The following is a 27928-nucleotide window of genomic DNA, read 5'->3' as shown; positions in this document are numbered from 1 at the left end:
CGGAATTGGGTATTCACTTCCAATACTCGTTTCTCGATATTTGTGTCCCTGTTCATGAGGAGTGTGGACAAGAGAACAGTTGACCCCGGAGACGCTTCCCACAGAGACTCGATCAAGTTGCTCATGCGGTCGCCAGCTTCTTCTATCCGGAAGTCCTGGACGCAATCATTCGAGCCTGCGTTGACGGTGAATAGGTTTGGTAAGAAGCGGGAGACCGACCGCTGTGCTTTACTGGAAATCTGGTCGATACGATAGCCTCTCCAACCTTCGTGACAATTGTCCTTCATTGACCCAGCGTTCCGCGATCCTGCCATCTCCACATGATAGCCACTTGCTAAGAGCAGTGATTGAAGCATATCTCTATATCCGTTGCCATCAGACGACTCAGGTACGTGATGGATCCTCCAAGCGGCATAATCCGTAAATATACCGCAGAAGGAGCTGTAACTGGACTTCCTGTGTGTGTGTATATGATACAGAGGAAGTCAGCAGTTATAGACACTTGGCCCGTTAGCCCCCCCAAGTGATGGACAGTGACGCACCGTGACTAGTCCAGCGCCTCAGCACTGAGCCTTGTCTCATTGAGTAGCCCGAGCCTGTTGGCATGAGAGCGGAGCGACAAGGTTTCATTGTACTTGATAGGCTAGTCCGGGCAACCATAATGGTCATTCCACGGCCAGGACCATCACGAAACCGGTCTTTGGTGAAGGCGAAGCAATGTTAGTCATCCTGTTCCAATTTATGCTCGCCCACTGTACTTGTAGCCTAAAACTGCGACTCGGCGGTCGGCATTTTTGCCGAAGACCGAGCCAGGACCCCACTTCGTGCCCTCCATTCCTGGCTCAATGGGTGGTCTGCGGTCTGTCAAAGTTGGTTTGAGCCCCTGACTCTCGGACTGGTGAATGCTGCCGAAACGCTGGGATGAAGTCTGTTGCGTATGTGCTACCTTCACTGCCGACTCCTGCGCTAATCACTGTCTGTAGGTGTCGAAAATGCCATGCCAGGAAGGTGAAGTGTCCAGGTGGCCAGCCGTGCCGTGGCTGCATTCAGCTGAAATGTGAGGCCGAGTGCACCTATCCCAAGCGTGATAGACAAGTCAAAGTCAACCAGAGGTAGTTAAAGATCTCTTTTGGACTTGGGACTTCTCTTAACAGTCTCATCAGTTACATTGACCGCATCTTGAGCGAGAATCGGCAGCTACGTGCCCACGCCCATCATTCACAACCCGATGGACCGAGCACGTCGAGATATCTCGACAGCGCTGACGATTCGAGAGAGGAATCGGTGGAGAATCCGGTCTTGTCGGAGAGACCATGGTTCTTGCCCATAGAGTCTTCACGTGTGCCCATCTTCATAGGCGAAGTTGCCGACACAGTCTTCGCCACGCGGTTCCGCCAGGTCATCTCCGATACAACTCCGAATCACATCCCAAGAGTCAATTACCCAGAGAATAGCCAGCTTGAGGAGCTATTAAGGTCACAACTTCCCCATCCCACGAGGACCGAGGCGATGTTCCTGCTTCGATCAGCGCTCTCAAGTATTGATGGCTGCCACCATATTGTCAGAGCAAGCATAGAAAGAGACAATCTGGAGAAGTATCTATCCTCCCCTGGCACTCTTGACGTAATTTTAGAGTGCAAGTTGCTTGCGTTATTTGCTCTTGGAGACCTCAACGCAAACCGGTGGCAGAATCGAGCAGAGCATGTACCTGGGCTGAATTACTTCGCTCACGCGTTGAAGGCGCACGGCCAATTGTTCGAAAGACCTTGCATCGAGTCCCTCGAACTTGACTTATTGCTGGTATGTACACTGGCCTGCTTGTGCGAATACTTTATCTCTGACACAAGACAGTGTCTTTATTCCCTCAGCATCAACCGCAGACACTCGGCCTACCTGTTAGCAAGCTCTGCTGTCCGCTGCGGAACAGTGATGGGCTTGAACTACAACTTGCCGAGGGGTCAGGGTGTTGATGACACGACAAGAGAGCATATGAGCCGCGTGTGGTGGACTGCGTACATCCTCGACCAGAACTGCGCGACACTGAGTGGACAGGTCTTTTCGATAGGAGATTATGACATCTTCGTCGACCTTCCATCGACTTTGCATACTGCCGAGGCACCAAAGGAAGATTTCAGACACACTGATTACCTTGTTGCGAGAATCGCCATGGCGAAGCTTACCAGACAAGCAGTGAAGTCACTCTATAGCAGGACAAAGCACGAAGTCTCATTCCTTCAGCGAGTTCAGTCTGCTCTAAATGGATTAAAAGAATGGCTCCAGTCGCTTCCCCAGCATCTCCAGATTCAAAACAGTGAATCTGTATCATTCGCTGCCAGAACACTTCAGCTTTTGTTCAATCAGGTGAGCAATCTGAGAAACGGTGTTCGTTGTCTTTGTTGCTGACAAGGCAGTGCGCAATTATTACGACGCGCCCGGTGGTCCTTCATGTGCTTCGATTGCAGACGGCACACGAGCGCAGCGCATCTACGCCCGCCGATGTGACACAAAACATGCAGACTCTTTGCGACGCATGTCTGCGGTGTGCTCGGCAATCATACACTCTCATCACAGAGCTGTGGATTGACGGATCCTTCAAAACATTCGATCCCTACCGAACTCGTTATCTCTTTACATGTGCCACAGTTTTGGCTGTTTCCAGTGTCCTGCGCGGTCCTGACGGGCAAGGTGACAGTGATCGAGGCAACTTCGAGCTTGCAGCACAACTTCTGGAGAAGCTGAGTGCTGCGGGCAGCTACACCGCCGCGGAGTACTGTCGCCTGATCGAGGCTATAAAGACTGACATGCAGATCTGCATGAGGCGCCAACAACACAGAGAGAATTCTATGGCGGAGCAATCGCACAGTCACGTAAGAAAACACACCCTAGGCAGCTCGTCCGTTTCAAGCCCTCCATGGCAGGATATCCAAGTTGGAATGGTCTTCTCAGACCCGTCACTAGCGACCTTTCTGACAGAAGACCAACCTTTCTCGGAAGCAATGGACATGTTTTTGGATGACGGGTCACTGGGAAATGTATGCTGGCCATATGTAGGAGAGTTGTAAGAGGGTTCTGTTCATCGTGGCACCTGTTCGAGGAGATGAACGGAAGTGATATCTCCCTTGGGATATCATGAGATCACAGTTTAGTATCTAGAGTTTTCTTAATCCCCGGTAGCTCTGGCAAATCATGATAACGAGCGCAGCTAGTGCCGACGATACTGCTGTCAAGATAATGATCGCACTATATCTTCCAACGCCGTACATCTCTGGCCTAGAAGGACCCGAGATCAAGGCAGCACTGATGGGCCCTACTAGAATGTTGCCCACACCTTGCAGAAACACAAAAATCGCATAAGTGGCAAAGACCGCCGACGGATCGCGGCTCACAGTACGACCCATCGCCACTCGTAGTGTTCCAAAACCGAAGCCGAAGAAGCCGTAAATGATAGCAAAGGTAGAAAGCAATGGCATGGACTTGCCCAGACCCCAGAGAGCTGACGAAGCGGCCGCAGCAGCAATGCAACATGCGACGCTTAGGACGCTTACAGGGATATTCTTGTCGGATAGATACCCAAAAGCAAATTGCCCGAGGACTTGTGCGATTGACATCAAGGCCAATAGCAATGCACCATTGGTGGAAGAGATATCGACCGCGGATGCATAGGACGGGAGAAACACACCGGGGAAGAAGAAGCCCATCCCCTGTATTATGATGGACATACCGAATACCCAGAAGAGTGGATGTCTGAGAAATGTCCAGTCGGTCCTCCCAAGTGCGACGTGCTCGGAAGCTGGTAGGCGCGCCTTGAACAACGGGAGCAGGGGTGCCGTCAAGACGATCATCGCCACAGCACTAGCGCGCAGGGTGGTCTGATGCCCATACTTTGCCAACATGGCTTCCATGGCGAATGGCAAGACGGCACCAGTAGCACCGGACGACGCTGATATCAAGCCAAATGCCATCCCCTTCCGCGCGACCCACCACTCGTTGAGCATGCTTATGATCGGATAAGTGAGAAGGACGAAGCCAAGTCCGTAGACTACTCCCTGAGTTGCAATCAGGCCATTGACTGTTGTGGCAAACGACGCTGTCAACAGTCCCACAATACACAAAGGCCATCCCAGCCAGATCTGGTGTTTCTGGTATTTGGGAAATCGTTTGGTCAACAGCGCGGAAAAGGGAGCCCCGAGATAGTACAGCCCTTGAGCTAATGTTCCGACGAGAGGTATCTTTGCGCTATCGGACTCGAACTCGGGGAGGTGGGAGTAGTAGTTCTGGAAGACACCAAAGGCCATGGGGAATCCTAGATCATGGTTAGATCTAGCGGCACAAAAAGTAGTAGCCGAGATACACACCCCAGAACAACGCCTCAAAGATGAAGCCAGCCATCAGAACCATCCACGCGTCTCTGCCTCCGTCAACCGGCTGAAGCCCTACTTGGGATGAGGCTGAACCCCCTTCATGATCAAAAGTTGAGGCTGGTCTTGATGCGAGCCCGATCTCTTGACCCATGGGACGATCGTGGTTCTGTACACTGGATTCGGTCATGTTCAATGTAGGCTCGAATGAGACTTAAAATCGACTAAAACTAGCCCATTTATAAGCTAAATGGTCGAAGGGGCACGGTGATGAGAGGGGAGAGGGGTGGTAATGAATTTGAAATACTCCGAGATGACATCACTGGAGGACCGGGAAGTGTGGTGTCGGTGCCGAGATCTTTTCGCCGGCGCCCCACTTCATCTCCGAGTACGGCTGTGCTGGTACAGTGCTCCATGCGTCGAGTTGGTAGTCAAAATTCGCGGGTTTGGGACTCATATACGCTATGGTGTGATTTAAAAGTTCAAAGAGCATCCTATCTAAATACCATACAACAAAGTTGGCCGACGTAATGGCCGACTCCTTGCATAAACTCTATCCTCGATATCCGACCAAGGGAAGCCGAGACCTCAGCACGAGACTGCTGCAAATGACACTCAGACTGCTGAGAGCCATCGCCAGCGCTGCCCAGGCCGGATCCAGCCGCGTGTGCCCACCGTTGGACTTGATAGGGTATATCACACCGGCGGCGATGGGCAGCGCAACAACGTTGTAGACCAGAGCCCACGCGAAGTTGAACTTGACGCGCCGAAAGACAGCCCGGCTGAGACTGGTGAGAGTGAGGATGGTCTGCAGGCTCGAGTTGACGAGAACAAACTCGGCGGCCGAGATGGCCACGTCCGATCCGGAGCCAATGGCTATGCCGACGTCGGCGACGGTCAAGGCCGGCGAGTCGTTGACGCCGTCGCCGACCATGGCCACGATCGGCCTGCGGGTCCTCTTGGGGCCTACCCCCATGAAGCGGCCCTCGGTGACGGTCTGGCTCTTCTGCAGGTACTTGACTTGCTCCGCCTTTTGTTCAGGCAGGACACCGGCGATGACACGCTCCGGCTTGATGCCGACCATGGCGGCAACCGCGTTCGCGGTCTTGGCATTATCACCAGAGATCATCCAGACTGCCACTCCTCGCTTGTGAAGAGTGTTAATGACGGGCTGGGACTCGGGGCGTAGAGGATCGGCAGTGGCGAAGATGGCTACTAATGACCAGTCCGCGTCTTCTCCTTCAGCCTGCCGTTTGACAGCCGTGAGCACGACCGACTTGGCCTGGTCCTTCCAAGTGTCGAGCTCGTCTAGAGCAGATTGCTCCACCACTACACCGTGGTCCTTCATGAGTGCCTCGTTGCCGACAATGACCTCGAGCGTGCCAGATTGCGATGACACTTCGAAGAGCCCTTTCATACCTTTGCCGGCAATCTCCTGAATCTTCTTGGGCTTAAACTTTGTCCCAGACAGGTGCCTCGAGTCGCAGAATGCAACAACCGCTTTTGCGATAGGATGACTGCTATTCCCTTCCAGCTCTTTGACGCAGCCAAGAGCCGTAGCCTTGTCTATTTGGGACGCCTTTGAGAGGAAGAATCGGTGGTCCGTCAATTTGGGCTCCCCGCCCTCTGTCAATGTTCCGGTCTTGTCGAACACGATGATGTCGATGTGGCTCGCTTCCTGGAAGGCCTCACCGCCACCTTTGGCAAGGATTCCATGCTGTGCAGCCAGGCCTCCGCCGACGAACAGAGCCGTAGGGGCAGCCAAGCCGATGCCGCAAGGACACGCGATGACAAACACGGCGATGGCGAACTGCAGAGACCAGTAAGGCCAGCCACCGACAGAGACTGTGAGATAGTCCTGGGGCAGTCGACCAGAGACCCCGAGGCCAAGCCAAATCAGCCAGGTTGCGATGGCCAGGAGGGTGACGACGGGGACGAAGTATCCCGTGATCTTATCAGCCACCCGCTCGATCGGGGCACGGCGAGCCTGGCCTTCTCTGACCACCTTGATGATCTGGTCGAGTAGAGAATCGCCGGAAGCGCCAGTGATGCGCATGGTGATGGGTCCGCCCTTATTCACCGTCCCGGCATAGATAGGATCTCCAACTGCCTTTTTGACAGGCTTCGACTCTCCCGTGAGGCTCGACTCTACGAACTCAGCCTCGCCGTGGGTGAGGATGCCATCCCATGGGGGAGAGCCACCGTGCACGACACGGACCAGGTCGCCGGTGTCAATCATGTCGATGCTGACGGTCTCCGTCTGCTCAGTCTCGTCCTTGCTTCGAGCCGGTGTGACGAGCATGGCGCTCTTGGGACGGAGGCTTCCGAGCTTGGTCACGGCTTCGCCCGTCTTTGCCTTGCTGTACGCCTCGATCAACCGCCCTATCAGGAGGAACATGGTGAGGAAGACGACCGAGTCGAGGTGGGTCATGCCCTTCATGTGGTCCCCTTCGGGCATCGTCGTGGCGACGATGATCTCGGCGATCGAAGCCCAGTAGGCCACCGAGGTGGCAAAAGAAACGAGCATGTCCATGCTGCCGAAGCGATAGAAGCGCCTGAGTATGGGGACTGAACTTCCCGGTCTCCATAGAGCGTATAGCTCCTTGATGGTGCGCCGGTGAAAGACGTCCGCGCAAAAGAAGTAGACGGGTGTGGCGATGACTAGGAGGGACCACTCGGCTCGGGAGACACCTTTCAAGGGCTCCATAAGGTAGTGTTTACCAGGATTGTCCGAGGATAGGAGGTTCATGTATACGATGCCAATGATGAGAGAGGGGATGGCTGCCGCAACTGCAAGCAGAACTCGATAGAAAAGACGGCGGCGGGATCGTGCGAGCATTTGTCGTGATCGCTCCTCTACTGTGGGTGGATGATAGATGGCGGGGGAGAAAGCGGGATCGGCACCAGAGATTTCGGCCAGAATAGCTCTCACAGTGAAGTCCGGCGCGTCGGGTTGGTAAGTGAACGACATGATGGGCCGCTCAAGAGTCGGTGATTTGCCCACAGATACTCGGTCTCCAAATTGCTGCAGTGCCGCAGTCACCTTGCTGGGGCAATGTTGACAGTACATTCCATCGATGCGCACCGCCACAGTTCGCTTGGTGGTCTTCTCTTGCTCTTGTCCGAGATCTTCAATATTGTTGAGAGTTGCGTCGTAGCCGTCTTCCTTGATGGCCGCGATGATGTCTTCGACTCGATCCCGCCCTTCAAAGACGACAGTGGCATTGTGCGTGACCAGGTTCACGTTGACATCCGATATCCAAGGCAGCGATTCGAGAGAATGTGTGATTTTGCCGACGCACGAGCTGCATGACATGCCGCTGATCGTGAATGAAGCCTGGCACCTGTCGCCCTTCTTCTGAGCTTTGGCCGGTTCTTCAACATCACCAACTTCCTCTATGGCGGCTTCGTATCCGATGTCATCGATGGCATCAACGAGCTTCTGCGGGTCGCCCACCTCATAGAACTCCACATTAGCCGAGCGGGTGAGGAGGGCAACGCTAGCAGACTTGACCCAGGAGATTTCCTCGAGAGTCCCTGTGATCTTGCTGACGCATGAGCTGCAGCTCATCCCATCGACGGAAAGGACAGCTCGGCGTAGTTTTGGCACATCTGACTTGCCGGTCGTAACCACGAGGGCAGATTGTTCTTGCTCACTAGAGGCCTTGGATGTCGAGGGTTTTAGTTTGTCGCCTGATGCAGCTTCCTGTAGTGCTTCCCGGCAAGGCTTGCAGTGCTCGGCATGGCGCCGCCTGGTGGTCTCCTCGTCCAACTCGGCTCGGCTACGGCGACTCCAGGTGTGCAGGGCTCGGCCGAGCCAAGGGAGGGGAAATGTGTCGTCGGCTAAGTCCGGAGCCTCGTCGGAGGGAAATTCATCCCGGGATGGGTCGTCCTCGGGAAAGATGCTATCGACGCCGTAGCCATTCTCGATGAGGGCATCTGCCGCTTTGTTGATGTCGAAATCGGGCTCGTGAGCGACGGTAACGCTATGGTTCACAATCGAGGTCTCGACGCTCCGTATCTTGGGATCCAGGCAGGTAAGAAGGGCCTCGATGAAGGATGTGCATGTCGGGCAGTGGATGCTGGGGACCAAGAGAGTCGTCCTGCTCAGGGGAGCCGACGCGCGCGGTCGCGAGTCTCCTTTCATTTTATGGGGTTGAGGGTTGAAGCTTGCTTCCACCAGGATTAGTTATTGCAAAGTTATCAAACGGATGGTTGTTCGTGTTCTTCTTTGGGCGAGGGACTCGGCTAATGAATGAATGGTCCTGGGCGTCAATTCTGCGATCAGAATCGTAGGAGTGGATTAGTCAAAGAGGAACAGAACGGCCAAGATGTGACAGCGGCTGGGAGTCTCTTGCGGTCTTTGTGCGCTGCTGATAAATGAATGCTTGGCCAAGTGAGTCAGATGTTGCTTTTGCTCGAAGCTTTGTTGGCGGTTGGCCCATCTTCAGCAGAGTTCAGCTAATGATTTGAATGCTTGGAGGGGCGGAAGAAGGAGACTCATGTGGCCACATTCCGGCCCGCATGGACCCACCTTTTGCGGCCTTTGTGCGTGCGTGACGGCCTACCGTTGCCGTGCCCCGCACGCGAGTCAGGGCCCCGATGCGCATTTTGTGCGCCGTTCTGAGGCGCTATGTCCGCGGCCGGCGGTCTCGTTCTCGGACCTTCCAGAAGGTTGCCGGAGCTACGAAGAGGTGTGCTGCGTATCGGAATCGGACACGTCGCCATGCGAAGCTGCGGTCAACCTGGAATGCTCAAGTGCCAACCACTCTGCTGAAAGAAGCTTTGGCACACTGCCTACCACGTAAGCTAAGAATAGATGTTGGGATTTTTAATCACCTGTCCTTGCTTTTGTTCTTACACCAATTCAACACAAGGTCTTGTCCAGTGAATAAAGAGATATGACCTTTCACATGTTACATCATGGAATGACTCTAGCCAAATGCAGGTACCTTCTCCATAGACCACCAAGATCGACTCGATGCTTTCGGCAACAGAAGGGTAACTAAGTCTTCTAACGCTAAATAGCAATGTGGCGAGTAGTATCCCTCTGCGAAGCCTTGATCCTGAAACCAATATGGGAAGAATCCCCCCAGTCAGGGAAGAAAGGATGTCAGATGGCATTGGTTGAGCCTAAGCCCTGAATCAAGCCTGTGCGAGGGAAACGACTCTGTCCTTGTTGGCTCCTCCTTGATATTGTGTGGCACAAGGTACTTACTGATGCTTCTTTCTGCTGGAATCAACAGTATCGAGAGTGCATCGGACTTTTCAGACAAAATGGAGACAATGAGGGTGCTTCAGCCTGACGGAGACGCCGCTCCTGAGCTGAATTATTCAGTCGTACAAATCTGACTTCGGGCCATGCGCACACAAACCGACGCGATGAAAGCTCCCCGCTTATTCCCTTGAACTTGCCAAGAATGCAAAGCTACTTTCCGACCTTCTTGGCAGGCACAGTCTCCCTGAAAAGGGGCTATTGTGCTACCATGGTGGTATGGGCAAACTGTAGCAGAGAGTCGGTGTCCAACCCTGACCACCACAGCCGAAATTTCGACATTTCGGCGCTTGCGGGATTAATAGTCTAAGTCATCAATTGGAGTGCCTCGTTATTATAGGACAGCTTAAGAGATCGGTCGTGGAACGAGCGGCAGGTCCTAAAAATAATGCCGAGAGGTGCAGAACCATTGCTGGGATTTCAAACGTATATATATCAGACACAGCTATCGACAGAGACAGAATAATGTCTTGAGTCATCGTCAATTAAACCTCCAGTCTCCAAAATTGATCTTACCATTCCAACATCGACATAGAAGTCAGAACGCAGAGCTTGAGATATTGCCACGTTCCCGACGTGGTTCCACCAAAAGACCGCGGTGCTTTAAGCTGGGATCACCACCTGAGCGAGCGAAATGGACAGTGAACATCCATTCCTGATCCCTCGGCTGAGTATCATACGAGAGACTTGTATGTTGGCAACCATTGTCTGTACTCAGGTCATCGTACTTGCAGGCTTAGCTCAGGGCATTTTCCCCGATGTTGCGATTGGGAGGACCCTCGGTACCGATGGATCGACAGAGAGCCTCTGGGGCCCAGCTGCTTACGGCCTCACCTCTGGCGCATTTATGCTTCCCGCCGGGCGTATCGGAGACATGTACGGTCATCGAAGTTGCTACATCGGCGCGTGGGTCTGGATGGCGCTGGCATCCTTTCTTACCGGCATCAGCGCCTTCTATCACTCCTTCGTCTTCTATGCCGTCTGCAGAGGGCTCCAGGGAATGGCAGCGGCCATGCTCGTTCCATGTGCACTGGCTATACTGGCCCTGGTGTACAAAGAAGGACCACGGAAGAATCTTGCCTTTTCGCTCTTTGCCGCGGGGTCGCCCGTGGGGTTCACCCTCGGCGGACTCTTCTCTGGGCTGATCGAAGCGCACGGCTGGTGGCCGTGGATCTTTTGGGCCACTTCAATTGCATGTGGCAGCCTTGTCATTGGTTCCTTGCTCTCGATCCCAAAGCTACATGAGTTTGACAAGGAGCCAGAGCAACAAGCTCAATCTATATCAACTCCGGAGAAAGCTAGTTTCCGCCGAGACTTCGACTGGGTTGGGACTCTGATCGGAGTTTCCGGTCTGGTACTGTTCAACGTGGCTTGGAATCTGGCCCCAGAAAAGGGATGGAATGCTCCGTCGACCATTACTACAGTCATCATCGGCCTCATCTTGCTCGCCGCCTTTCCGTTCGTGGAACTCCGGGTCAGGCAACCGTTGGTACCTATTGGCCGCCTTTCCTCCAAGAGTCTTTTTGTGTTGGCTGTCATTGCCTGCATTTTCGCTAGCTTTGGGATTCTGATATTCTATCTCGTCAACTTCATTATACGACTCCGCAACGGGAGCGCCTTGGAAGCTGCAGCACAGTTTGTCCCCATTTCCTTCGCAGGGCTGGCCGCGTCGTATCTCAATTCCTTCCTGCTCAAAAACAAGATCCAACCTGCCTCCATCCTGTCTTTCTCATGCATATGGTTCATCGTCGGCAATGTGCTTCTGGCAACGATGCCAGCGAATCAGACCTACTGGGCCCAGGCATTTTGGGCCAATGTCTTGTCGCCGCTAGGCATCGACCTGAGTTTCCCGTCCGCCACACTGCTCATGAGCCAGTTGGTCCCTCCGAAGGAGCAAGGCATAGCAGCATCTCTGATTGCTACTGTGGTCTACTATTCGCAATCCATTGGTCTTGGTATCGCTGGAACCGTTGAGACCCGTGTAGCCGACGGCAGTCTCATGAAGGGTTACCGCGGAGCATTTTACACAGGAATTGGTTTGAGCACCCTTGGGTTCTTGCTTTCTCTGTGGCCAGTGCTACAGCTACATCTCGATCGGAAAAAGTAAAGCTGTTTTAGCTCGATTGCTTTGTTGACAGGGATTGACTTCTGCGGCAAATCTACTGAAGCATAGCATAAGACTGGCGCTTCAATTGATGCTGTTGCATGAGGTATAGACGGCTTGATTAAGATGGTTTATCGCAAAGGTTCACAAGTATACGGTCGATTTGGGAAGAGATTTGTACCTCCAAACTTGGTTTAAGAAGCATATTTGGTCGACAGGACTTTAAAAGGAACACTCTTTTATTCGTGCTTGCTTTGTTGGATGCTATGATCTGCATTGCTGAGGCTATCCCCTAGGATTGCATTATGATGGCACTTACACCTTCAGCGCAACGTGGATCGACTTGGACTGCACATATTCCTTCACCGCCTCCAGGCCGCTCTCACGTCCATATCCGCTTTGCTTGAAGCCTCCCCAGGAAGTGAATTTGCTTGGCCAGTGGGCGCTGTTGATAGACAGAGTTCCCACTTCAAGCTTCGAAGCAACTCGCAAAGCCCGAGCAATATCAGACGTGAAGACAATACCTATCAGAAGTTGTTCAGTGTTCCATCCCAGCATAAGAGTGGATCAGGGTCTAACTTACCGGACAACCCGTACGAGGTATCATTTGCCAGCTCAATGACCTCCTCCTCAGTCTTGAAAGTACGGACTACAAGCACCGGCCCAAAAATCTCCTCCTTGTACACTCGACTCTCAAGCCCCGGGTTGAGCAGCAGAGTCGGAGTAACATAATGCCCCGCGCGCTTCTGCTCTTCCCCACCAACAAGCACCTCGATGCCATCCGCCTTTGCACCTGCAATATACTCGTTGACCCGCTCGGCCTGGGCCTTGTCGACCATGGGTCCGAGGAATGTCTTGTCATCTGCTGGTTCGCCCAGAGCGTGCGTAAGTCCCATCCACGCCTGCTTCAGCCCGTCGATGAATGTCGGTGCGATGCTCTCGTGGACAAAGAGGCGCGACGCCGCCGAGCAAGCCTGAGAGTTATTGATCAAGAAGTTCTGGGAGTTGTGCTTGATCGCATTCTCGATGTTGGCGTCCTCAAACACGATCGAGGCCGACTTGCCGCCGAGCTCAAGCGTGACGTGCTTGAGGTTGCTCTGTGCGGCCGCGACCTGCACCTTGCGGCCAGCCGCCTTCGAGCCAGTGAATGCAATTTTGGCAATCCCCATGTGCGAAGCGAGCAGTGCGCCAGTCGCGCCACCTCCCGAGAGGAGATTGATTACTCCGGGAGGAAAGCCGGCTTCCTTGACTAGCTTGCCCAGGTAGATGGCGCTGAGTGGGCTGCGCTCCGAGGACTTGTGAACAAAGGTGTTGCCCATGGCCACAGCTGGTGCAATCTTGATTGTTGTTAGTATGTATGATGGAGAGATCTGAAGCCCTGGCAGCAATAGAACTCACCTTCCACCCAATAGATAGCTGTGTTCCATTCCAGGCCGAGATGCCGGCGCAGACACCCAACGGCTCATATGTAATCATCTTGAATAGGCCATCGCCATCTTCGTTGAACGTCTCTCCATGGACTTTGTCCGTGAGTCCGGCATAGTAACGGAAGGATGCCGCCTGGCTGGCTGCCATCATGCGGGTGAACATGATGGGCATACCCATGTCGGTCGACTCAAGCTGAGCGATCTCTTCGGCATGTTGCTCAAGGAGGTCAGCATACTTGAGCATGATAGCGGCGCGCTCGGCGCTTGGAGTGCATCTCCAGGTCTTGAAGGCCGCCGCGGCTGCCGCAACAGCTTTGTCGACGTCCTCTTTCGAAGCGACCTGGACCTGGTCGGTGACCAGGTTGTCGTTTGCTGGGTTGAAGACGGGTATTGTCTCCCCTGAAGAGGAAGGAACATACTATAAAATGGCAATGTTAGAAAGACCCTCTGTCGGCTCTTGCATATAAGTCCTCGTGAAGATATTCCATACCTCGTTGTTGATGAAGAGGCGGGTCTCGATCGTCATTTTGGGCGGCAAGGGCTAGTTTGAGAGCAAGGTACGATACTATGAGAAGCTGAGAACAGAATGGCAAGTAATTGAGACAGGGAGACCAGATATACCGACTGCTTTAAACATCAATCTTCTATCCGGGCATCCGGGCTGCTTTTGAAACTGTTCGACCGAATCCGGACGTAGCCGGCCGAATAGCTCGTAGAGAAGAACTCCACAAGTTGAAACATCTCCCCTGGAATGCAATGACTCGAAAGTATCACCTCGTCTGATGTATTGCATCCTTGAACCTGTAAGCACTAAGCAAGTCACGGTTACATTATTGCAGGGAAAACGCCTACAGTCCAGAATCTGGTCAGGGTACTACCAGGAAATGAACCGAGTCGACCGAAGATATGCTTGCCAAGACGGATTCCCAGATCCCCGCCTGGCTGGTGGAGTTTTAATTGGTCCATCAGCGTCACCAGTGGCTACGAGTCAAATCTCTCCGACTACGACCGAGTTCGGCCGACTAAAAGTGGTGTGTGTCTTCGAACTTTGTGGTTTGCGCACTCACTTCCGTAATCTACACTTTCGCTTCGTGGTCGTGCACAACATGAACGAGCCAGCGTCCAAGAAGCGCCGCGTGCGTAAGGGTACGCGAAGTTGCTGGGAGTGTACGTAACTTGGACCCATCCCCATCCGGCTTCACGTATGATTGTGAAGGGTTTCCTGACTGGTTGCTAAACTCTTGACCAGGCCGTAGACGCAAGGTCAAGTGTCGCTTCGATCATGAGGGCGATGTGAAGTGCCTCAACTGCATCGATTATGACACCCCTTGCGTCTCGCAGAAGGATTCCGAGGGTCCCGGACCAAGCCTCGCTTCTACAACGCAAGCGACCCCGTGTGGAGAGGCGTCCACCCATGAGCGTGAGGATGGAGCCTTGACTCAACGCATAGACCGACTGGAGCAGCTACTACTCAAGATCGCCAGTGGTGAGCAAACAGCGGCTGTTGGGCTGCCACCGTCCACCACTGTTACGGCAGAGGGTCCCAGGATGCTGTCTTGCGCGCCAATGAACGACCTCTTCAATGGGTCGGCAGCGACGAATGCTCACGAAATTGCGGCAGCCAACAGCACTGCTTTTAATGAATCAATCTTGACTCCGGGGTCGTCAGAAGTCACTATACCAAGAAATGCAACTTCAACCGCGCATTCTCCAGTATCCCAAGAGTCTTCCAGCACTACCTACACGCATGTACTCGCCCAGCAAAAAGGTACGCAACAGCGCCTTCGACAGCTATCCTTCAGGTTGCATGCTCTTCTTCCTTCTCCGGATCTACGAAATGTCCTTGCTTTCGAAAGCCCAGGGGCATCCATGATCCTCGGTTGTGCGCACTCCAGAGACGACCAGATTGCCGGCAGGACTGAACCTCACTGGTCCTTGGCGTCCGCATCGTGGCCAACTCGGGACACTCACCCGGTGCTCATCGCAAAGCGCCTCATTCAATACTCCGTATGCATGCAGTACCTACCTCCCAACATGGACCCCACTCGGATACAGCTTCCTGATCACCAGCAGCCGTGCGAGCTTGTTGGCCAGTGGATTGCTACTGTCACTGACCTGACTGGCGACGACGAGCTCATGGGATGTGCAGAGGGCCTAGAGGTCTTGACACTATTGAGCATGTTTCAAGCCGAGTCTGGCCATCTGCGCCGAGCATGGATGACCACACGCCGTGCGCTAGACCTCGGTCGCCTCTTGGGCATAGATCGACCGGTACCGCCTCCCATACGCTCGTGCGCGGCACAAAGCGATCCTAAGACAACGCCGTCGATGACGATCCTGTGGTACCGACTTAACTGCAGCGATCGATATCATTCTCTCATTTTAGGTCTCACGCCCAGTACGCACAAGGACAACTTCATCCATGCCACGCCCGTCTCCTCTGAGAGAGAACTGGACATTCTCAGCAAAGCGCATTCGGTCATCGCTCGCAAGATAGCGGACAGGAATGATCTTCCACCCAGGTCAACCGAGGCATACTCGGTCACCCAGAGTATTGAGGAAGAGTTTGAGCGAGCTGCCGCTGAGATGGGCCCCGGCTGGTGGGAGAGCTCCTTTGTGCATAGCGCCGTTCTCCCAGACCTGACGTTGTGGCGAGGATCCACGTCGCAAATCATGTCAGCTCGCTCCAGACTGTACATGCAGGTGCGGCACTACACGCTGCTCATCCTCTTGCATCTGCCATTCCTTCTGCAAGTCGGGAACGGGGGAACATATGCTCACAACCACGGCTCCTGCATGAGCGCTAGTCGTGCTGTGCTTGAGCGGTTCCTCTTCTTCCGCAAAGGGAACTTGATGAACATTTCAGGCAGGCCGATCGACTATTCAGCCCTTATTGCTGGCATGACTCTTTTGCTAGGGTATCTGGTCAGGGGAACTGGCGACGATCGCAAGCAATCAGACAGGGAGCTTGTGGAAGAGACGTTAATTGCATTTCGGGAGCTTGGGGCGTACAAGCGAGACCCTCTCGCGGCCGAATCCGCAGAAACACTGAGCCAACTCCTCCCCATTATTACGACGAACAGTAGCCAGCATCCTCTGCGTCTAAAAGTACCGTTCCTCGGCACAGTCAACATCACTGCGAGACCTACAACGGCCGCTAGCTTCGATGCGCAACCTCCATCTGGCGGTTTTCCCGGACCAACGCCGTTCCCAGGATCAGTTGAAACAAACTTCGAACTCGATGCACGACCGCTTCTCACATTCGACACTACTGGTATCCCAGGTTCTAATCCCGACGCTGCCTCGGCGAGCGAGGAAACCAATTGTTCCTACGTGCCGCCTGATTGGGAGGATTGGGTGTTTCAGGGAATTGACACCACGTACTGGTCGACTCTGAACGACAGCGTCAATGGAATAGCTGAGAACCCTTTTAGCGGAACGACATGAGTGTTACACAGCCGAATTGAAGATTTCCGACATGCTCGTTATCACGGAGTCGGCTATCTCATTGCAATCCCGCTGGTGGCTTGGCTGGCTCCGTCTCGCCGCGGTTGTGTCTCTGAGATGGAACCAGCCAGGCCGTGCGCGTTGTGTGTGGCGGCCGCCTGCGGGACCGATCCTACGACAGGTGTTTCATCCCTTGGCAGGCATTTAAAAGAGGTCAACCCCCTCCATTGCCCCCCAGCTCCGGCTCTCCGTCCCCATTCAAGTTCATCGCTTTCTTTTGACAAAAGATATCAGACTTTATCGAGATTACAATGGCTGCACAGACTCCAGTCTACCACTACCTAGACATCGGGAGGTTAGGAAGAGGGGAAGTGGTCCAGTGAGTGATGATCCACATCCCAGCAATTGTGACCTTGGAATGACTGTTGGTAAACTAACGAGTGCGATGTCTACAGCCTCTTCCTGAGGGATGCAGGAATTGCCATCAAAGATGTACGCTACAAGTTTGATGATACTTGGCCCGCGACAAGCGAGAAGTTGCGCCAACAGGGCATCACCAGGACTGGAAAGTTGCCCGCCCTTGAATACAAGGGCACAGTCCTCACTCAGGTAAGCCGAATTGCCTCGCGTGCGATGCAATGGGCTCTCTCTTACACATATGGCAGCATGTCCCCACACTACGTTACCTAGCTCGTGACCTGGGCCGCTACGATGGCGAGACCAACTTGGAGAAGTACCTCGTCGATGCTGTCGCGGACGTTTACATCGACTGGAGGGTGAGTCGGCCCCTGTCACTGTTGAATAGCTTCCCAAATCTGATTGTTAGGTAGGCCAAGTGGGTAGAGTCACTGTCCGGTGCCAGTGACGAATACAAGAACGATTATGTGCCCAAGTACCATGACCTTGTGGCGAGCTACTATTCGGAGCGCGGCGGACCCTACCTGCTTGGCGACAAGGTTACGTACGTCGACTTTGCCATCTACCAGTCTATCGACAATGAACGTAGAACGGGAACCCTTCCAGTGAGCATCATGTTTACCTAGGCCGAGGAACTGCTGCTAACCGTTGGTTGATAGTCGACACTGCCAGAGCCACTGGTCAAGTTGGAGGACGCCTTTAAGCAGAGGCCCAATATTGCGGAATATCTCAAGGAATAAGACAGCCCATTGTTTGGGGTTAGAGTCCTGTAGCTTTAAGTTGGTTGTTCAGCATCGCTGCACGCGGATCTAAAGCCCGATGTCTGCATGTGCTATGACCTATCTGGTTGTCCCCACTGGCGGCTCGCCATGCCGATCTCTCCCAGTCACATCTGTCAAATTGTCGGGAATTACTAATGCCGCCGCGCCCTTGATCCGACAACGGCATTCTTCGATTGGCTGCTCTGGCCTGAACCCTTGACGCTCACAAGTGCCTGGAAACGATGAAGGAAAGCATATGCCCGTGGATACGTAGAGGCAGAAAGGCGTCTGACAGACATGCCCAATGTAGATAGACAATCTGTCAGCCCCAATTCGGGTTCTTGTCCAGATCCCGACGAACCATGGCCTTCCGATCCACCCCACCAAAACGCCCATCCATCTCGTCATCCGCCCCGGTGCCGGCCCAGAAGTGCAGATTCAGACCTGTAGGATTTCCGAGGCGCGCCCTACGCTCTACAATCCCGGGAATAAGCGTGTGTGCCCTCCGTAAACAGGACCCATTGGGAATCTCCATACCCCAGAAAATGCTTTTCCCCCAATATGTAATGTAGAGTTCAGTTGGTGACTCAGTATTCGAAACAGTCACAAGTAGCACTCCCTCTTTTTCTTAAGACACGCTGCCAGGCCTCGTTGCTTCATCACCGGCACTGCTCAATGAGGATCATATCGACTGCTCCACCATGTCCAACACGCCGGATCTAGAAAAGGAGGAGTGTGATGGCGACCCCGTCGTTCTGCGCCGCCGTTCCGATTCCATCTCAGCTGAGAGCGTGCATACCCAGAATCCCGCACCCGCGTTGGCGTCCCAATCCCTCCAGCCTGTCGAATCTCAGGACCCCTTCATACCTCCAGACGGCGGGCTCGTGGCATGGAGCCAACTCATCCCGGGCATCGTCGCCAACGCCCTTAGCTGGGGCTATGGAGCGGCCTTCGGCGTCTACCAGCTCCACTACAAACAGACGACGGACTGGTCCTCGTCCCAGATCTCGTGGATCGGCTCCATCCAGACCTTCCTCGTCTTCTTCGTCTGCGGCCTGTCCGGCCGGCTCACCGACGCAGGCTTCGTCCGGTCCACCACTGTCGTCGGCGTGGTCCTGGCCGCGTTTGGCACCTTCATGACCAGCCTCGCGACGCAGTACTGGCACTTCATCCTCGCCCAGGGCATCTGCACCGGCGTCGGGCTGGGCCTGCTCTTCATGCCCGCCGTCACCGTGCTCAGCACCTACTTCAGGCGGAAGCGCGCCTTCTTGCTGGCCCTCGCCGCCACGGGCACGAGCCTGGGCGGCATCGTCTTCCCGGCTACCGTGCAGTATCTCATCCCGACTATCGGCTTTGCTTGGGCCGTCCGCGTGCAGGGCTTCATCGTGCTGGGCATCGGCGCTGTGTCGATCACGATGCTCCGCCCGCGCTTGCAGCCGCGAAAGGCCGGCCCTTTCATGGAGTTCGCGGCCTTCAAGGAGCTACCGTACGTGCTGTATGCCTGCGGTGCGTTCTTCTTCTTCTGGGGGCTGTATTTTGGCTTCTTCTACGTGAGTAATCCCACATGAATCAAGGTCAGTAGGGCAACTAACAATCAGACGTGGATAGATCAACACGTACGCTCGCACCGTCATCGGATTCGAGACGACGTCCTCGATCCAGCTCCTCCTCATCACCAACGCCATGGGAATACCAGCTCGCGTCTTCAGCGGCTATGTCGCCGACTATGTCATCGGCCCTATGAACACCTACATCGTCGGAGGCGCCATCGTCGGGAGCATGATCTTCGCGTGGATGGGCGTCCACGACAGGACAGGCATCTACGTCTACTCTGCCTTTTACGGCTTCGCGGTGGGAGCTGCGCAGGGTGTCTTTATCGGCTCGCTGGCCAGCCTGACCACCAACGCGAGAAAGTTGGGTACCCGGGTCGGCATGGTCATCACGATTGGCGCCTTTGCCTCGCTGGCGGGTGCCCCGACGGCTGGTGCCATTATCGATCAGGACGGCGGGAGGTACCGCTACGCACAAGTCTGGGGAGGGCTGGTGTTCCTGACTGCGTCCATGCTGATCGCCGCAGCAAGATTCGTGCGGACCGGATTCAAGCTCTTCATAAAAATATGACGGATGAGTGAGCATAGAGGCACGACTTTGAGCACACGACAAGTAATGATATTGGTATGAACTTTCAGACATAGAGTGAGTAGTAGTATTATTAAAGGTTAAACATTACGTCTATATCATGGTTCGTTTCGGTTCGTGTCAAGGCATTGGCTATGTGTTCCATGAATTTATTACAACTCGTTCTGCCGCTTCTCCATCTCGCCTTCTTCATCTTCGTCTTCGGATCTATCGTCCTTGGCGATATTGTGTACCACGAAACGGTATGCGCTTCGCAACAGGCAGTACAGCCAAAAGAGGTTGAGAGCCTGGAGCAGTGCGAGAAGGACAAAGGTGACAACATTCGAGATCCAGCACTTGTATTGCTCCGTCTCCCAGTTCAGCTCGTACGGCCCCACGGTTCGGAACTCTGTCAACAAAGAGTAGAGGATCCGGATGTTCAGGTAGTGTCGGAGATAGATCCAGACGCCGATGTTCAGGGTATAGACTGGCCCAATGAATCTGCTTTCAAGATAATGAAGAGACTTGGAGATCTGTAACCCACCAGGCTGTTAGACCTTTTCCCGTGTAAATCCTTTCTCGTGATGACGCTGGTGTACTTACCGCAAGGAACACATCACTGACATCATGCGTGATGTATACCGCGACGCCAATGTGGGTAAAATGGAACCGATAGCTCAGCCAGATGAGCGATATCGTTACGATGTGGTGCGCCACGAGCTCTTTAAAGTCCTTGCGCCGCTTCTCCTGGCCCAGGACCATGACCATGGCCTGCTGTACCCAGTAAGCCGCCTCGAACAGGTAGTAGAACTTGAAGGCGCCGTCGAGGGTCCGGTGCGGATATGCCTCGTACATGCCGCGCGTGTCAAAGTACCACACGGGCGTGCGCGACATGACGTACAGGCCCAGAGGTCCCGTGAAGGAGAAGTAGATGGCCGTGTAGGCCTGCTCCATGAAGCGCAGCTGCTTGCCGCGCGTGGCGATGCCGCCGCGCCGCGCTAGGGGCCGCAGGATCTCCTGCATGATGAACTCACGCGTGAAGGTCAGGACGATGGCGTAGAAGGCGACAAAGGTAAAGTCTCGAGGACCCTTGCCGTACTGCGCGAGTCCCAACGATGCGCCGTCTGCCGGGGCGACTTTGTAGGAGAGGAAGATGAAGCGGTGCACGATGTTGGACTCAGTTGGGTTGAAGGTGTAGGCGACACCGAAGGCAACCAGGAGGAGGAGCGGAACGGTCCAAGTGTGTTTGTTCGCAAAGCGTCTGAAGCGGTGGAGGGGGTCTTTTGAACGGCGGCGCTTACTTCGATGGGTGCTGGAACGACCGCTTCTCGAGCGCGGTCCATGTTCTTGGACGATGTGTCTCGCTTGTCCCCGGGACCGGACCGCACTCTCGTCGCGCATCGTGGCAGATGATACCCCAGCCAGAGGTTGTAGAAGCAGTGATTCCTGGGTTGCTGTCGAGGCCATTGTTTCCGTCACAGTCCGTCCGGGCTACGGATATCGTGGATCGATTGCTAAAGCACGGTAAGCAGACAGACAGCACAAGACACCAGAAGAAGGCAACAGGAGCAATGAGCGTCAAGATGAGGAAAGAAGTCAGGATTAAGATTTAGGGCTACTCATAAGCATTTGCTCGACGTCAGCGCCCCACCCCAAGACAGACTTTGGGAGTGCTCTATTAGGGGTCAAGGCCCGGCACACGGAGCGGGAGCGCAGCGTGTGCCAGTCCACCGGGAACACGGCTGATGCAGGTACCCGATGGTCAGATTGCAGGGCTTCCACCCAATGGCCGATGCCCTTCTACGGCGGAAACTCGCCATTGGAATAGTTCTTTGGTCAACAGTCCATACAGACTCTGGACAGCAAGGGAGCGAGATTCGGGAGGTCCACTTCGGGGGCCGCGGACACGCGCCGCGGCGCCCGGGTGCGAACCAATCAGAGTCCCTGGTATCCGAACTGACCACTGGCGCGCTCAATGACAACAGGAAGCGCGTTAAACGAGATGCCCTTTTAGCCTGCATCCTCCATACTGACCTGGACCCAAAGAGGAACATGGTCGCTAGGGCCCCGTTCCTGGGGAGAGTCCAGGATCCCAGTGCCGACGACCCGGCCGCTCCTCCAGAGATGCTGCGAGACAATGATGAGGTCGACTCTGTCACAGCTGCTTCCCCAGTCCCTCGTGCGCGGGTGATATGTGTATTGCTTCCTGTCTCCATGAATGGCCCGGAAGATGTCCACTCCATTGAGACATTTACCACTTGTGTCCTCATCTTTCGTAATCGCATCATCGGCTGTAGTGAGTGCATCCAGGTGGACCCCTGCACGCTTGTTGTCTGATGGGCCGAAGAACTTGCGATTGAAGTCGGCTCTGTTGTAGCAGTGCTGAACCGGCGAGGTCCTGAGGTTGGGATATCCATCTATGCGACTCCGTGCAATATTCAGGTCTCCCGCGACGATCACATCAAAGCCACGCGCCTCCAGAGCGAGGCATTCGTCTCGAAGAAGAGAGTGGAAAGAGAGCTTGTGATCGTGCCGTGTCCCGACGGTGTGGCCATCTTGAGAGGAACGGTATGTAGCCCCGGTGCCATTGACAGCATAGACGTTGACTATGGCAAGTGGCTTGTGTGCAGGAATCCCTGCTCCAGCCTCTGGTGTAGCAACATATGATCCGGACCCGTGCTGTGTTGACACTGTTGTCTCAACGATGCTCACACGCCCTTCTAGGTCCCAAGGCACATCTCTCACGCATCCAACATGCTGCTTTTCAAAGTCGGCCCGCAGTATGGTTGCCACCCCATATAGTTTGCCTCCGAAACCCCGCGCATTGAACCGATCTCGAGGCAATGTGGTGTGAAGAGCATATCTCCTGTCATCTGTGTGCGGGTTGTCTTGCGGGTTAAGCGGTGTGTTCAAGCTCGAGGCCAGGGTGGACAATAACTTGTTATTAGTGCGGTTGATCTTGACTTCCTGCAGGAAGAGAACCTCTGGCCAGTCGTGCCGTGCTAGCCAGCCACGTAAAGAGGCTGGTCCCGCGGTTGCCGCGCCTTCTACAATAGATGTTGCTGCCTCGCCTTTGGGTCTGAAGAAGGCGGTGATGGGTGCCGATGACTGCGGGACAAAGGGTTGGATGCCGTTGATGTTCCAGGAGTAGATGCGGATGGAACTGCCTCTCTGGGTCTTGGTTCTTGGTGGCGTTTCCTCGGCACCGAGAGAAGCATCCTGCTCCACCGCTGCCACCTTTCGTCTCTTGAGTGGCGGCGGACTGATGTCGGAGTGTCTTTTGGACATCCTAGGATGGCGTGCATATGGCTATTTTCAGGGTTTAATAGCACTGCAAGGTCTTGAACTTGAAGCGGTCTGTGCGGTTCAGGAATACAGAATATTGTTTGAACACCATCAATATGTCCAGACACCCAATCGTGACGTCATCCGTTCCTTGCGCCGTGACCCGTGTTTAGATCTACACCAGACAACTATTTCCACGACTGCATCATTTCCTGTTTAAAGTTGCCATGTTCCAGTCCATAATGAAGAAGCACGAGCTCTCGCTCAGGCTGCGTCCTGAGGAGAGGACACTGGGATGCGTGGGATGCCAAATGTAAGAGGCAACCTCAACGCCGAATCACTCTCAACACTGTCCGGCACGATTCCGCACCTTACTTCAATTAGATCCGAGATTGGTCTTGGCGTAAAAACTAGAGGGACCGCTGCTTTACGGCTCTTCATATACCTGAAGGCTTCACGATCTGTTGTGTGATATGTCTCCTTGTGCATGTGACAATTGCCTCGCTCAGTTAGCTTCGGGAATTATCTGTGGGGGCTCTGTAGTGCCACAAAGAGAAATAGATCCGGGGAAGCAACGCAGACAGGGCTTCGAGTGGAGAGTAACCGTGCTGCTGACACGTTTCCCCGCTTCTCCATTCTCTCCGCTCACTCTCAACCCGGTTGACAGAGAGTCGGCCTGGGGAACAAACACCTAAGGAGACGAACTATATCACGCTCTAGCATCAGGACCGATTGCAAAAAGCCACGTTCCTGAATCATGCATGTCATGCGGCGCCGATATTTCAAGTATTGACGGCGGAGTCTCCGACACCCCAGTCAACGATCTCTTGGAAATCGGCACTTCACCCCAACTTGGCAAGGTTCAGGGCCCAAGTGTCGCCGATCCTGGAGAAAACGGCCCGTTTCAGCAGTGCAGCTGTGCCCATACTCCGCGATATTATAACTACCGGCGCACGGCTGTAGCAGTGAGATCGCGCCATAGAAGCTCTTCTCCGTCTCGGCTACTACCGGGGTCGGGCCGTTAAGATCTGGGCAGACCTGACCCAGTGAGCTAGCTCGGCCTGCCAATGCAGCAACATCGTCGGTGTCATTGACCGTGGAGGCGATGGCTTCAGTTTGACTCATGGCTTAACAACTATAAATGCTTCTGCCTCGTCACCTTCCGGTACGTCCAGTCCTCTGTGACAGTACAGCAGCTCAGAAATTGCCTAGACCTCCGGATCACTAGGAAATACCAGTTGGATATCGTTGTGTCTTGACAACTGCCATCCCATCATGAAGAATTGGGTCTCGCTCCTCCTCGCGGCTGCAGTCCAGCTCGCCCCATCAGCCCTCGCTGCTGACGCGAACGCATGGAAGTCGCGCAATATCTACTTTGCGCTGACGGACCGCGTGGCTCGATCTTCCTCGGACAACGGAGGCGGCTCCTGCGGAAATCTGGGGAACTACTGTGGCGGTACATTCAAAGGACTTGAGGGAAAGCTCGACTACATTGCCGGTATGGGTTTTGACGCCATCTGGATCACGCCGGTCGTCGCGAGTAGGTTTAATTCCCTCCCGAAGCTGTTCACTTTTAACAAGTCCACAAAGATACACCCGGAGGCTACCATGGGTATTGGGCTCAGGACCTGTACTCTGTCAACAGCAACTACGGTAGCGCAGACGACCTGAAGAGCCTCGTCAATGCCGCTCACGCTCGGGTATGTAAAATGGACTTGTGCACCACTTTTCTTGACGTTCTAAGCTGATGCATTCGACAGAACATGTACGTAATGGTCGATGTCGTCGCAAACCACATGGGGAACGGCGATATCTCGTCTTTCAAGCCCAGCCCTTTGAACCAACAAAGCTCCTACCACAACCGCTGTGACATCAACTACAACGACCAAGGCAGCATTGAGTATTGCTCGATAGCCGGTCTCCCTGATGTCAACACCGGGGACGGGAATATCCGCCAGTTGTACCGGAACTGGATCTCATGGCTGGTCAGGGAATACAAGTTTGACGGTGTCCGCATCGACACCGTCAAGCACGTGGAGAAGGACTTCTGGCCTGGCTTCGCCTCTGCTGCGGGCGTCTACACGATCGGCGAGGTCTATTCCGGCGACCCAAACTACCTGGCGCCCTACGCCCGGCTCATGGGCGGCCTGCTCGACTTCGCCATATACTACCCGATGACGCGGTTCTACAAGCAGCAAGGCTCCGCCCAGGACATGGTCGACATGCACAACCGCGTCGGCTCCATGTTCCCCGACCCCAGCGCCATGGGCACCTTCCTCGACAACCACGACGTCCCGCGCTGGCTCAACTCCAACGGCGACACGGCTCTGCTCAAGAACGCGCTCGCCTACGTCATGCTCTCGCGCGGCATCCCCATCGTCTACTACGGCACTGAGCAGGCGTACGGCGGTGGTAACGACCCGGGCAACCGCGAGGACCTGTGGCGCAGCGGCTTCAACAGGAACTCGGATATGTACGGCGCCATCGCCAAGCTCTCGGCAGCCAAGAAGGCGGCCGGCGGCCTGGCCGGCAACGACCACAACCACCTCTACGTCTTCGGCAATGCCTACGCCTTCAGCCGCGCCGGAGGCAAGCTCGTCGTGCTGACGGTCAACAGCGGCTCCGGCTACAATGCCCGCATCTGCTTCAACACCCAACGCTCCAACGGGCACTGGAACAACGTTTTCGGCGGCGGCAGCTACAATTCCGATGGCAACGGCAACATCTGCGTAGACGTCAACAACGGCCAGCCAGTAGTTCTGCTCAGTTCGTGATCGTATCACGGACCGTCCATGACAGACGCGGCTATCGCAACTTCATGAGTAAACGCGATGTTTGCATAATTGATGATCAGCATTTGAATTTTCTGATATGTTTTGTCATTAAGGAATTATTTTTCTTTTGATGTGTTTGCCCAAAGGTGCTGAATGAAATGGGCCTTTCAATTCTATGTACATATCTATTCTCTGCGGTTGTGCAATGATTACAATCCGAGCTCTGTCATCGCTATCTAAACAAGAATCTGTGAAAGGAGACAAAGGAAATGAGTATCTACAATATGTTGGAAAGTGATATGCCTGCTCACTGACTCTCAGACCCCAACCAGGTTCCGGCATTCGCCATTAGGGTACTCGCCGAGCTCAGTGAACGCACGGCTTGTCCTTCGTCGTCGGAAGAGTAAGCCGAGAGGGAAGAGGTTGAGGAATTTTTCGAGGACTGACCGGCTGTCAGGTATATCCTGCCCAACCGGCTCGGCACCCGGGCCGCCCCTGTCTCTCCGGTAGAGAATGCCCAGGGTGAAGTAGTAGAGGAACTTTTGCACAAATTTCCGCCGGTCTGGAATCTCCTCGCTCACTAGCTCTGTCTTGCCGTCCTGCGACAGGAACACGTTGTGTTTTGCCGGCAGATACCGGCCGGGGTTCCAGACGTTCCACAGAACAGAGTTGAGGAACATTAGAGTCGCCTCAAATATGTAAAAGTACCATTCGTAGCGCAAGATCGGGGTCAGAGCCTTGAGGGACTCGAAGTCGCTGAGGTGTATGCCAGTCGCACCGGTGTGCTCTACCAGCCGGTATATGCAGCGTACCAGAATCAAGATCATGCTGACGTACAGCACCCACAGGGGAGTGATCACTGATCGATTCCGGATGCCGGCTCTAAGGCACCGGCGGTGGAATATGCTGGAGAGAATGAAAAATGTCGCCACAACGCTGAGCTGGAGGGCCAAAGCGGCCAAGATCATGTTGCCGCCCAGCCCTTGCGCTGAGCCGGTAGGATTGGCTACCAGAGATACGCCGACAGAGTTGAGCGCTTCAACGATCATCATGAGCCCGCCGAAAGTTGCCAGTACACGGTTAGCCGGCAAGGGAGAAAAGTACGGCACGTAGTAAAAGATCCGGCCGAGTACATGATAATTGGAAAGCTCAAGCAGAGGACTGCGCGAGCAATCACAGAGTTAGCTGACTGGACCCGGCAACCGGATGATAGACGAGGGCCACTTACGGGCAGATCTGGATGAAGACCTGCATCAGAATGTAGACTATGAGGTTGGTCGTGTGACCCTCGTCCTGCTTATCGTAGATATAGTGATCATTGGCCCCGTAGACCCGTAGAGCGAAACCCAGTGTAAACGAGAATGCACAGAATGCATGCAACCCGATCAACCGGAAGGTGCCGTACTTGCTAGTGATATGTTAGCATCAGGCGTGGTAGATAGCGCATGATCGTCTAGGAACCCTGACAAGCATTGCCACAAATGAGCGACAGCCGAGATAGCAAAGGCAACTGTGAAAAACACAGGTGCACCTCTGTTCGCCTCATATACGAAGAGACTGCCGGGCACTGTTTCGGTGCCGTTAGGAGACAAGCAGGCTGAAAGGAGGCATGAAATAGCTTACCCGGGACGCCGTCCGAAGGCATCGTGGAGGAGGGTATGGTTAGTCGGGGCAGCTTAAATATATTGTAGCAAGAGAAGGGGAGCCAATATCCTGAGAGTCTTTGAAATGCTGACAATGGATCGAAGAAGTCTATTAAGGCTTGCCAACGGGGCCTCCACAATATATACTGTAGAGCTCCTGCACACAGGAGTACCATGGCTGAAGTAGGGCATGCGACATCTGGACCGTATTGAGACAGTCTTCAATGTCTCTGCCTCCACCTTACCTCTTGTCCCCTAATCCCCTTCCACGCCACCATCCTCCTCTGAGGATTGCCGGATTGGGATGGCAGGCATGGAC

The 27928-nt window shown here is 54.3% G+C and overlaps 12 protein-coding genes across 12 annotated transcripts; 6 read left to right on the top strand and 6 right to left on the bottom strand.

Moving 5' to 3' along the window:
- Nucleotides 1-661: 661 nt before the first annotated feature.
- Nucleotides 662-3062, top strand: E0L32_010887 (uncharacterized protein; the record flags this gene model as incomplete). The annotated part of the gene is made up of 4 exons (XM_031133555.1): nt 662-696; nt 1155-1800; nt 1852-2361; nt 2412-3062. 4 exons carry the CDS (start codon nt 662-664, stop codon nt 3060-3062), a joined length of 1842 nt encoding a protein of 613 aa, XP_030988895.1.
- An 87-nt stretch (nt 3063-3149) lies between these two features.
- E0L32_010886 (uncharacterized protein) lies at nt 3150-4548 on the bottom strand (the record flags this gene model as incomplete). The annotated part of the gene is made up of 2 exons (XM_031133554.1): nt 3150-4303; nt 4356-4548. The coding sequence occupies 2 exons, from the start codon at nt 4546-4548 to the stop codon at nt 3150-3152; spliced, it is 1347 nt and encodes a 448-aa protein (XP_030988894.1).
- A 363-nt stretch (nt 4549-4911) lies between these two features.
- On the bottom strand, nt 4912-8505 carry E0L32_010885 (uncharacterized protein; the record flags this gene model as incomplete). The annotated part of the gene is made up of 1 exon (XM_031133553.1): nt 4912-8505. The coding sequence occupies one exon, from the start codon at nt 8503-8505 to the stop codon at nt 4912-4914; it is 3594 nt and encodes a 1197-aa protein (XP_030988893.1).
- Nucleotides 8506-10267: 1762 nt separating this feature from the next.
- Nucleotides 10268-11740, top strand: E0L32_010884 (uncharacterized protein; the record flags this gene model as incomplete). Its single annotated transcript, XM_031133552.1, has 1 exon — nt 10268-11740. One exon carries the CDS (start codon nt 10268-10270, stop codon nt 11738-11740), a length of 1473 nt encoding a protein of 490 aa, XP_030988892.1.
- Nucleotides 11741-12052: 312 nt separating this feature from the next.
- Nucleotides 12053-13690, bottom strand: E0L32_010883 (uncharacterized protein; the record flags this gene model as incomplete). The annotated part of the gene is made up of 4 exons (XM_031133550.1): nt 12053-12261; nt 12321-13074; nt 13136-13582; nt 13655-13690. 4 exons carry the CDS (start codon nt 13688-13690, stop codon nt 12053-12055), a joined length of 1446 nt encoding a protein of 481 aa, XP_030988891.1.
- A 580-nt stretch (nt 13691-14270) lies between these two features.
- Nucleotides 14271-16611, top strand: E0L32_010882 (uncharacterized protein; the record flags this gene model as incomplete). Its single annotated transcript, XM_031133549.1, has 2 exons — nt 14271-14331; nt 14414-16611. 2 exons carry the CDS (start codon nt 14271-14273, stop codon nt 16609-16611), a joined length of 2259 nt encoding a protein of 752 aa, XP_030988890.1.
- A 311-nt stretch (nt 16612-16922) lies between these two features.
- E0L32_010881 (uncharacterized protein) lies at nt 16923-17768 on the top strand (the record flags this gene model as incomplete). The annotated part of the gene is made up of 5 exons (XM_031133548.1): nt 16923-16990; nt 17067-17220; nt 17277-17387; nt 17442-17633; nt 17688-17768. 5 exons carry the CDS (start codon nt 16923-16925, stop codon nt 17766-17768), a joined length of 606 nt encoding a protein of 201 aa, XP_030988889.1.
- A 722-nt stretch (nt 17769-18490) lies between these two features.
- E0L32_010880 (uncharacterized protein) lies at nt 18491-19910 on the top strand (the record flags this gene model as incomplete). Its single annotated transcript, XM_031133547.1, has 2 exons — nt 18491-19339; nt 19398-19910. 2 exons carry the CDS (start codon nt 18491-18493, stop codon nt 19908-19910), a joined length of 1362 nt encoding a protein of 453 aa, XP_030988888.1.
- A 170-nt stretch (nt 19911-20080) lies between these two features.
- Nucleotides 20081-21308, bottom strand: E0L32_010879 (uncharacterized protein; the record flags this gene model as incomplete). Its single annotated transcript, XM_031133546.1, has 2 exons — nt 20081-20440; nt 20511-21308. 2 exons carry the CDS (start codon nt 21306-21308, stop codon nt 20081-20083), a joined length of 1158 nt encoding a protein of 385 aa, XP_030988887.1.
- Nucleotides 21309-21917: 609 nt separating this feature from the next.
- Nucleotides 21918-23195, bottom strand: E0L32_010878 (uncharacterized protein; the record flags this gene model as incomplete). The annotated part of the gene is made up of 1 exon (XM_031133545.1): nt 21918-23195. One exon carries the CDS (start codon nt 23193-23195, stop codon nt 21918-21920), a length of 1278 nt encoding a protein of 425 aa, XP_030988886.1.
- A 1272-nt stretch (nt 23196-24467) lies between these two features.
- Nucleotides 24468-25966, top strand: E0L32_010877 (uncharacterized protein; the record flags this gene model as incomplete). The annotated part of the gene is made up of 3 exons (XM_031133544.1): nt 24468-24732; nt 24783-24892; nt 24953-25966. 3 exons carry the CDS (start codon nt 24468-24470, stop codon nt 25964-25966), a joined length of 1389 nt encoding a protein of 462 aa, XP_030988885.1.
- Nucleotides 25967-26283: 317 nt separating this feature from the next.
- Nucleotides 26284-27611, bottom strand: E0L32_010876 (uncharacterized protein; the record flags this gene model as incomplete). Its single annotated transcript, XM_031133543.1, has 4 exons — nt 26284-27127; nt 27195-27374; nt 27434-27533; nt 27590-27611. 4 exons carry the CDS (start codon nt 27609-27611, stop codon nt 26284-26286), a joined length of 1146 nt encoding a protein of 381 aa, XP_030988884.1.
- Nucleotides 27612-27928: the final 317 nt, after the last annotated feature.

The sequence above is a fragment of the Thyridium curvatum genome (assembly GCF_004353045.1).
Source record: "Thyridium curvatum strain D216 chromosome Unknown NODE_93_length_152514_cov_68.488027, whole genome shotgun sequence".
NCBI classification, from domain to species: domain Eukaryota; kingdom Fungi; phylum Ascomycota; class Sordariomycetes; order Thyridiales; family Thyridiaceae; genus Thyridium; species Thyridium curvatum.
This window is presented reverse-complemented; position numbering and strand designations above follow the sequence as displayed.